Raw genomic sequence first — 10796 nt, 5'->3', positions numbered from 1 at the left:
CCCTACGGTAGGCCCACATTCGATCGGAACAACCTGTGTGACACTAGGAAAAATTTTAGAATTATGGCCCATATACCCGTGTGGCCCACACGACCTACTTGGCCTAGCCCATATGGCCCACACAGCCACACCCACACCACCACACGACTGTATCTTACGCACGGCTGCACCTTCGTCAGACACACGGTCGTGTCGCACACACGACCAACCATACGGCTAGGCACACGTCCGTATGCCGTCAACAGAATGGTTTTTTAGCTTTCGCCAAAACTCGATTTTCTGCATTTTGGGAACACACTTGGTACGATTTTGATGCGAAATCACACCCGAGCCAACCAACATCTAAAATTGACACAACAAAACTTCCAAAATCAGTCTAAACTCACAGATAAACTAGATTAATGAAACCGACAATGGTGAAAACTCGAGTGTTCAATGCTTACCCAATATCCCGAACGACTCCAATTACAATTCTGTGAGAGGAGAGTCCCGTTCTTCATGATTCATTGCTGCTAGAAACAAAATTTCACTACCAACCGAAAAACCCCATCGTTCTAAATGAATTTAAAGGAAAAACTCTCTAACTCAGGCAAAGTATTCTATCACCACTTACCAAACGCACAAGAACACCGAAAAGTCAAAACACCGAGATTGAATAATTAGATTGAAAGAAATCAGAGAGCAAGGAAAAAGAATTGTCAATTGCCAAAAAAATGCAGAGAAAGGAAAACCAACGTCAAAATATTTGAGGGAGAGAGAGAACCGAATTTTTGAAAACAAAATAAAAGTAAAATAAAAATAAAATAAAATCTCACTATATCTATCCAAACCTCCCACTAACCACCAAATCCCACTAACTCACAACTCTTTCAGACTTTCACTTCTACAGAACCTCTATCACACCACCGAAACAAAAATTAATATCCTTGCTTCCGCAAGGATTCAAACACAGGACCTCCAACACACTAACTCCTTACCACTCGAACCAGCAAGCTCATTTTGATATGAGTTTACTAAAGATAAAATATAACTTAACCCACCAAGGATAAGGCTATGATTAGAAAAATAACAAAATTTGCAAATGTGGGACTTGAACCCAAGACCTCACACACACACCCAGAACACTTAGCCACTGAAGCAGATACACACTTATGTCAGGTATTTATAGAAACAGAAATAAATTATTCAGGGTGTTACAACTCTAGCCCCCTAAAAGAAATTTCGGCCCCAAAATTTACTTAATCCGAACAGATGAGGATACTACTGATGCATCGAGTCCTTAAGTTCCAACGTTTCTTCCTTAATCCCATGATTCTGCCACAGAACCTTTACTAACAGAATGGACTTTCTTCTCAGAACCTTAATATCTTGATCCAAAATCTGAACCGACTCCTCCTTAAAAGTCAAATCCAGTCTAACTTCGATCTCCTCAACAGAGACATTGTGAGATGGATCGGACCGGTACCGCCTCAACATGGAGATGTGGAACATATCATGGATACGGTCCAACTCTGGAGGTAGCTCCAACTGAGAAGCGACTGATCCCACACACTTCAGAATCTGATACAGCCCGATGAACCTAGGGTTCAACTTGCACGACCGAACCTCAGAACTTTTTTCCATGGGAAAACCTTAAGAAAAATGAAGTCACCCACAGATTACTCGATATCTCTCCTCTTTAGATCTGCATAAGACTTCTGTCTATCTGAAGCCACCTTTAAGCGATCTCGAATCAGTCTAACCTTATCTTTGATCTCAGAAACCAACTCAGGATCCAAAATCCGTCGCTCACCCAACTCAATCTTACATAGAGGAGTACGACAGTTATGACCATACAAAGCCTCATAAGGTGCCATCTGAATGCTAGACTGGAAACTATTATTGTAGGCGAAATTAGCTAACGGTCGAAAATCCTACCAACTACCTCAAAAATCTATCACACAACTCCGAAGCATATCCTCTAGTTTTTGAATCACCCTCTCATTTTGACCATCGGTCTGAGAATGAAACGCAGAACTAAAGTTCCGTCTCAAACCCAAAACCTCATACAGTTTCTTCTAAAATCGAAAAGTGAAACGAGAATCTCTATCAAAATTTATTGAAATAAGAACCCCATGCAATCTTACAATCTCAGAGATATAAAGCTTTTCTAACTTTTGCAGAGAGTAGTCTATCCGAACCGGAATAAAATGAACGGACGTGGTTAATCAATCCACGATGACCCAAACAGAATCCTTCTTGGAGGGTGTCAAGGGAAACCCACTAACGAAGTCCATCGTCGCTCATTCTCATTTCCATAAGGGAACCTTAAAAGGTTGTAACAAACCCGAAGGCAACTGGTGCTCAACCTTAACTTGTTGGCACGTTAAACAACGAGTAGCAAAATTTGTAACCTTACGTTTCAAACCCGACCACCAGTACATTTCACGAAAATCCCGTTACATCTTATTACCACCGGGATGCTAGCATAAGGGCTACTATGAGCCTCTCTCAGAATTGACTGTCTCAGATCAAAATCAATCGATACACAAACCTGACCTCGGAAACATAGAACTCCATCCTTAGTCAACCCAAAATTAGATATATTGCCACTCTCAAACAGATGAAATCGTTAAACCAAATAATTATCCCCCAACTGCTTATCCCGAATCTGATTAATCCAAGTCGGCTTAACCTGCAATTCGACTAACAGACCTCCATCCTCAAACAGACTAAGACGAGCGAACATCACTCTCAAATCAGTCATTGCTCTTCGACTGAGAGCATTGGCCACCACATTGGCCTTACCAATATGATACTCTATCTTGCAGTCATAATCTTTGAGCAGCTCAATCCATCGATGTTGTCTAAGATTCGACTCCTTCTGAGTAATAAGGTACTTGAGACTCTTGTGATCAATGTAGATGGTACACCTCTCACCATACAAATAATGCCTCCAGATCATGCAAAAATCATAGCAGCCAACTCGAGATATGTCAGATAATTCCGTTCGTGTGAATTAAGCTAACGGGACGCATAAACCACATCCTTACCATCTTGAATTAGTACAAATCCTAAACCAACATGCGACACATCACTGTTGTAACACCCCAGACTTTTTATTTTTGTTCTTGCGAAGGTGTGACACAACTGTGTATCTGCTTCAGTGGTTAAGTGTTCTGGGTGTGTGAGAGGTCCCAAGTTCAAGCCAAGACTTGGGAAAATTTTGGTATTTTATGAATAGGTCTATCTTTGGTCAATAGGCTTTTAAGTAAAAGTTGGCAAATAATTAATAGAATGGGCTTGCTGGTCTGGTGGATAAGTGGAGTGTTGGTGTGAATGAGGTCCTGTGTTCAATTTTTTTTGATGGCGTAAAGACAATATTTTTGCTCCAATTTCGGCTAAGATTTGTGTTGGGGCAAAATTCTGAGTAGTTATGTTTTAGTGGGTTAATAGGGAGTGATTTTAAGAGATAATGGGGGAGAGGTTATCAGAAAATAATCTGATTATCTTTTTTTGCAGAAAAAAGTAGAGTTTCGGTTGTCTCTTCAATTACATAAATTTTTCTAACGTTTTCTTCTTTTTCCCCTCCTCTGTCGATTCTTTCCCCTAGTTGTAACCAAAATTTCCATTATTTTTTCCCCTTTCGTTTCTTTATTTATTTTCCAATTGATTTGGTTGTTTATCGTTGGTTGTGTGTGTTCGAAGTTAACCAAGGGGCTGGTGGTTTTGAATTGATGCTATGATTGTGCGAAGTCGTGGTTACTCAAGCGAGGTTCTTGAGGCTTAGGAGTGCTTATGCATCAGAAACAATACCATATGTGTACCCGAAACGTAAAAAATAGGATTTGGCGAAAAGCTGAAATTGCTTGCTGTTGAGAAATAAGAGAAATAAGAGAAAATGATGCAAAAAATTGTAGAGAAAGGAAATAAGGGAGTTATAAACTTGGAAATCAACATTCTACACTAAAATAGTTTTGGACAGCAACAGTAGTCTAACTTTGCAAAATCATCAAAAATAGTGGAAATTGAGTTAGAGGTTGAATAAAATACAAAATTAAAGGCTTTAAGCAATGAAATAATTGGAGTGCATAATGAGATATAATGAATTTTGTAAGTTATGAGATATAATGAATTTTGTGAGACAATCTCAGAATGGGTTTGGGTTCCCCTGTCCTGACTTTGGAAAAATCAAAAAAAATTGTAAAAAAATAATTAGGGGCTTAAATTTATATTTTTAAATCCTTAATGAGTCTATTTTCAAGACAAACAAACGGAAACATCATTTGATTTCTGTACTAAGAGATAAATAATTTTTAGTAAGGAAATGTTGAGCTGTCAAACGCATAATCGAGATAGATTTGAAGATTTTACTGTACTTATTTGAGAAACTATAAAATCTAAAAATTTTATGGTAGGAAGGTATTTGATTCTAGTTTTGAAAACATCAAATAGATCTTAATTTGGAATTTTGTAGCTCAAGATATAAATAATTTAGTGACAATGACTCAAGTAGACAGCTTTGAATAAACATATAAGTAAATAGTGAAAACATATATGAATATTTAGCTAGCATGGGTTACATTAAAAATGGATCACACAGCCAAGGCCAATTTGGGTCGAGTGGGCCACACGGGCACACACGGGCATGTGGGCCCATTTTTACCGAAATGTTTCTAAGGTTGCTAGAACGACGAAAATGTGTAAGTGTACACAATCGCAACAAGTAATAAAGTGACAAGTAAATGTCGAGTTATCGTACCCACAGGGACTGTAAAAGAATTATTTATGAAAGTAAGTTTAAACACTTTGGTGAATGAAAAATATTTGGATTTGGGAAATGATTAAAACTAGAAAACAAAGTAAAATAAAATAAAATAAAGTTCTAATGCACGATTTCAAAAGCTAATTTTAATCAATATGATATAATTGTGTTGGATTAATTACATTTCCTTACCTTAGAATCATTAAACTTATGCTTATACTTATTACTAATAAATCATGGAAACTCAGAATTTGCTAACTTATGAACATATTTACAAATAAAAATCCGTTCATCTCTTGTACACATTCCTATGTCAATTCGATCGATAAAATAGATTTATAAAGATAAACATGTTATTGCACATACATACTTATTAGATTAAACAATCTCTCTTATATTCCTATGTTGATTCAAACGATTAATTCAACCTAATAAGCATATAACAAGCTATGTGAGGTAACAAAGTATCCTTACCTTGAAATAGTTTAATCACAATAATCTTGCAAGTTATGCAAAACATATGTATCTCCAAATACAATGCTAATCTAATCTTCAGCTACCTTAGAAGAATTAAACATGCACTGATTAAGTACTGTGTCCATTAATTACAATTTCAATGCGTTTAAATAATTAATTCTTTAGTTATCTTACAATTTTAATGCAAGAATAACTTAATCATGGTTTTACTTAATCAAACATTTTACCGAGGCCTATAACAGCATAAACATAAATTTAACAAATCAAGAGGACGGAATGCAATCAACCCAACACGAATTAAATTCAAGCTAAGCTAATTAAATTCAAAATTACAATAGCATAAATATTCATAGATATGTTCATCATAAAAACAACAAAAATTAAAGAGATAAGGAACAAGAATCAAATCCGGTGGTTTTCCGTGGCTTGACTAGGTTGCTCCGTTGTTCCTTCTTTGTTGTCCTCGCCGATCAAGGCTGCTATGAACACTCAATTGCTGCTCCAAAATGCCTAAAGAATACCCCTTTCCCAAGAGGATAAATCGGCACAGAGCAAGGAACTTTGAATGGGAAAATGAGAGAAAAAAAAGTGAAAGAGGAGAGAAGAGTTGTGAGAGAAGAGATGTGAATGAGGGATGAGTTGAATGATCAGCAAGGGGTGGCTTTTATAGCTGATTGTGGCTGCTAAAAATAGAAAATTCCATCAGCCAAAGAGACCCCCCTTGGCTGGTCGCACACATGGCAAAGTTGAGAGATTCAACTTTGCCAAAAATAGCCTGGGCAAATCCATAAAGCCACATTTTTTGGAGGGGTTTGAATGCAAGGTTGAAAGTTCTTCAATGCCTTCTTTGCAGGCTTATTTAGTCAGCTAAAATGCTGATGTGGGTCAGCATATGGACGGTTCTGGGCAGCCCAATTGGTGGCTGGTTCAGTTCACTAGATTCGTTTCAACCAATGCGGTTCAATTGGACCCTTTTTTTTCCATAATTAATTAATAATAATTTATTTGGCCCAAATTAAGTTGGGATTAAATTAGAATTAATTATATTATGAACTAACACACATTTTTGGACCATCTTAGGCTAGAAATAAATTTTCCTCGATGCTCCAAATTGCTTCTCAATTTTATTCTTCGAGCATTGCCTGCTGAGCCAATTTTCGCCCATTGTGAGAATCTGTCGAAAATAGTCAAAATTAATCAAAATTAACTATAAAATTAATTAAAATTCATCTTGTTCATATTTTTAACATGATTTAATTATTTTATAATATTTAATTATTTTTCGACAAGAATTTAACTGAAATAGCATGATTTTATGTTAAAAAGGGCATGTAAAAACACATAAATTTTCGTGTTTCCAGTTGCACGGGTCGCCCAAGTCGACTGTGAATCTACCGTAAGGTCAGTAAGTGATACTTAAACCCCCTAATTGTGTGAAATTGATTGAATGACATCTGTACTGAGCATGTTAATATATGTACTGAAATTGCATAATAGCATATCATCCATTGTATGTTGCATTGCATTAGGTTGGGGGTAGTTATTTGGAGGAAGTGTACTGAAAGGCTTTAAGCCTAATTTACGAGCAGCTTAGCTACAAACTACTTTTTTTGTCGCATTCGGTACTACTTGGTGTGTAGGGATGGGTGGGTTGATTATATCCCCACATGGAGTGTAGGGTTGGACGGAGATGGTGTGCAGAGGCTGGATGGGTAGGATTTTGCTATTGCATAACTGTTACTACATTTTTGACACTATACTGAGATGGGCTAAGGCCCAAACTGTCACTGATACTGAAAAGGGATTAGGCCCAAGATTGTTCAACTGTGCACTGTGAATACTGATTGTTTGTTTGTTTCTGTGGGATTACATACTGAGTTTACATAAGCTCACCCTTTTTGTTCAATGTGCACAGGTAATCCGCAGACTTAGACGGATCGGTACGACGGAAGACTCAACGGTGACTACAGAAATTTTTGGCCTTCATGGTTTTTAATTTACGTTTTATGATTTAATTATTATTGATTATTTGGGTTGTAATTTAAGGACCCTCTAGGACTTTGGATTTAAATTTTGGGTTTTATTTATTTATTTATTTTACTTTATGGATTTATACTTGCTAGTCGTAGGAAATTTGGTTTTCAAAAAGTTAGAGTAGTTTCTAAACGCATGACCATTTAGACTATTTTATTAAAGCTTCCGCAACGAGGGATGTTTCAAAGCAAATGTTTAAAATAAATAGAGATGACTTCCTAAGTTCTAACAAAGGTTTACTAAAGATAATAACATGGAATGTTTTCAACATAACAACGAGGTTTCAAAAACACTATCATGTGATATTACCAGATACGGCCATAACGTCTAGGCTGGGTTTGGGGTGTTACAACTGTACACCACAATCTCTTTACCAGAGTCAGGCTATATCAGAATAAGAGCCCGAGCCAAAATAGACTTGAGCTTCTCGAAACTCGATTGTTACGCATCAGTGCAGACAAAAAGAACACCCTTGCGCAGAAGCTTAGTCAAATGAGTTACAATCAGAGAGAACCCCTCAAAAATCGTTGATAATATCTCGCAAAACCTAGAAAACTGCGGATCTTAGTTACATTATTAGGTTGTTTCCAATCAAGCATAGTCTCAATCTTTATAGGATCAACTCAGATCCCCTCAGCAAAAACCACGTGCCCCAGAAAAGTTACCTTTCGCTACCAGAACTCACACTTGCTCAACTTAGCGTAGAGCTGTTTCTCTCGGAGTATCTGAAGCACTACTCTAAGATGCTCATCATGCTAATCATTAGTCTTGGAGTACACTAAAATATCATCAATGAAGACTACGATGAATTGATCCAAATACGGTTGAAAAACTCGGTTCATTAGATCCATGAATGCAGCTGGAGCATTAATCAAACCAAATGGCATAACTAGAAACTCGTAATGCCCATAACGAGTCCTAAATGTACTCTTACGAACATTAACTTCCTTAACTCTAAGCTAATGATACCCAGATCGGAGATCTATTTTTGAGAACACTGAAGCCCCTCGGAACTGATCAAACAAATCATCAATCCTCGGAAGTGGATACTTATACTTCACAGTCAGTTTATTCAACTATCGGTTATCAATGTACATCCTCATGGTACCATCCTTTTTCTTTACAAACAGAATCGGTGCCCCCCACGGAGACACACTAGGATGAATGAAACCTCGATCCAGAAGCTCTTGATGTTGAGCCTTAAGCTCTGTAAGCTCCTTCGGTACCATTCGGTAGGGAGCGATAGACACCGGAGCCGTACTAGGTATAAGTTCAATACCGAACTCAACTTTTTGATTTTGTGGTAAACCCAGTAACTTCTCAGGAAAGACATCCGAAAACTCCCTCACTTTTTTGATATCCACGATAGAAAAGTCCCTAGAAACTGTAACACTGATGTAAGCCATACACGCCTCACACCATTTCCGAACCAATTTCTTAGCCACTAGAGGAGAGATCACATTAGAAAGATAATCTCGACACTCACCAATTACTACTATCTCATTATCATCCTTGGTCCTCAGAACAACCCTCTTAGTGACACAGTCCAGACTAACTCGGTGCAAAACCAACCAATCCATACCCATAATTAAGTCGAACTCTCTAAATGGTAGCTCCATCAGGTTTGCCAAAAATATAGCCCCTTGCACTTCTAACAGAACTTTCCTGTAAAGTCTACTAACCCGAACAGATTGCCCCAACAGACTCAGTACGGTAATCTCACTAGCAGTACACTTGATAGAAATCCCTAAGTTTCCAGAAATGGTACGTGCTACATAGGAATGCTTAGAACCTATGTCTATCAGAGCAGTATATGGAAAATCAAAAATAAAGAACGTACCCGTGATTACATCAGGAGCATACTTATCCTTTTGACGTCGAGTAGCATAAACTAGTGCAACCTGCCTTACCTTAGTCTGACTAGAACCTCTACCCAGTGCTCTCTGTCCTCGGCCCATACCATTACCACCCTTAGCCAGTCTATGGCCCTTAGGTGGCTACTGAACTTCCCTCTGAGGATGTACAGAACCCGGTTCTAAAGCTTGCATCTGATCAACCCGCTATGGATACTCTCTAATCCAAAGCTCCAAAGACCTACACCTCAGACAATCCCCTAACCTCCTCCAACACTCGCCCGGATGGCGCCTAGCACAATCCTCACATGGCTGAATCCCAATAGGGGAAACAGGAACCCCACTCTAATCAGCCCATTAGATCTGGCTCATTTCTTGGGCCTCTGAATGGAACTAGAGAGCTCTGAATCCCTCTTATTCTTGCCTCCCCCACGATCCCTATTTTGGCGCTCCACACACTAAACCTCCTCAACGAATTTCACCTTATCCACCAGAACTGCGAACTTTTTCTCCCACTGTGGAGCAACTAATACCATCAGATAATCCCTCAAGCCATTCTCAAAACGGACGCATTTTTCATACTCAGACACCATCATGCCTCGATCGTAGCGGCTTAACCTCAGAAACTCAGCCTCATACTCAACCACTGATTTATCACCTTGCGTGAGATTCATGAACTCACGCCTACAAGCATCAACACAGCTTGCCCTCACATACTTCCTCTAAAGATCATTCTTAACATAATCTTAGTTCAAACGATCCGGTTGAGTTCATGATCCTCAACCGACAACCACCACTGATATGCCTCGTTGTGAAGCAAAGAGACTACTTAGTTTCTGCTTAGGAGTACAGTTGATGTCGTTCATGATCCTCTTAGTGGCCTCCAACCAATACTCGGCCACAGTAGGGGCGACTCCAGTGACACCCCTAAACAGTTCAGCTCCATTGGACCAGAGTGGTTCAGTTACCGGCCCATGGCCCCTAGATCCAGAATGGGGTCCAACAAGCTTCTCCAACACCCTCAACATGGCTTGGGATAATGCGTCATCCCCAGCCAATCGGCTTTGAGACCCAGTCTCAGTAGCAGGTGAAATTGGTGTCTCACTCGTACCTAAATTTGGCATATTGCCTAGAGAGGAAGACTCAGCTAGAGCCCCCTTACGACCTTTACCGTGCCCACAAAAACTACGATAGCGAGTTCCATGAGCACTCATTGTATATTTCAAAATTGTATACGTTATAAAATTTTATGCATTAGTTCCAGTATTTATTAGCAGATATTTTACACTTTAAATTATCAGAAGTTCAAAAATATTTTCAGAGCTTTCACTCTCTAGATAACTCAGTACAGTTTCAGAAAGTACTAACTACAATGTTTTCAGAATATTCTATCTTAGTTCAGAAATACTTATAGGATCGACGCCGAAGACTCGGTGCACCACATACTTCCTCAGAATGATCTAAATTATTTGAAAATTAGTTCTTTTTGAAACACAATTTGAAACCCAAAATTCACAGCCCGAGTTTTGCAACCTGTCTCTAATACCACTAAATGTAACACCCCAAACCCGGCCTAGACGTTATGGTCGAATCTGGAGGTATCACTAAGAAGGGTTCAGAAAACAGAGTCGTTTCGATAAAGCTTTGTATAGTTGTTTGAAAAATCGTCCAAGTTTTATAATTATCAC

At 38.5% G+C, this 10796-nt stretch overlaps 2 protein-coding genes across 2 annotated transcripts; both read right to left on the bottom strand.

Annotated features, from left to right (window-relative positions):
• Positions 1-1260: 1260 nt before the first annotated feature.
• LOC105795881 (uncharacterized) lies at positions 1261-1856 on the bottom strand. The gene is made up of 2 exons (XM_012625536.1): positions 1663-1856; positions 1261-1579 (listed from the first exon to the last, which is right to left on the bottom strand). Exons 1-2 carry the CDS (start codon positions 1854-1856, stop codon positions 1261-1263), a joined length of 513 nt encoding a protein of 170 aa, XP_012480990.1.
• A 7710-nt stretch (positions 1857-9566) lies between these two features.
• LOC105795880 (uncharacterized) lies at positions 9567-10322 on the bottom strand. The gene is made up of 2 exons (XM_012625535.1): positions 9903-10322; positions 9567-9830 (listed from the first exon to the last, which is right to left on the bottom strand). Exons 1-2 carry the CDS (start codon positions 10320-10322, stop codon positions 9567-9569), a joined length of 684 nt encoding a protein of 227 aa, XP_012480989.1.
• Between the last annotated feature and the right edge of the window lie 474 nt (positions 10323-10796).

Source organism: Gossypium raimondii, chromosome 3 (assembly GCF_025698545.1).
Source record: "Gossypium raimondii isolate GPD5lz chromosome 3, ASM2569854v1, whole genome shotgun sequence".
NCBI lineage: Eukaryota > Viridiplantae > Streptophyta > Magnoliopsida > Malvales > Malvaceae > Gossypium > Gossypium raimondii.
The sequence above is the reverse complement of the archived record's forward strand: the minus strand, read 5'-3'. Positions and strand labels throughout refer to the sequence as shown.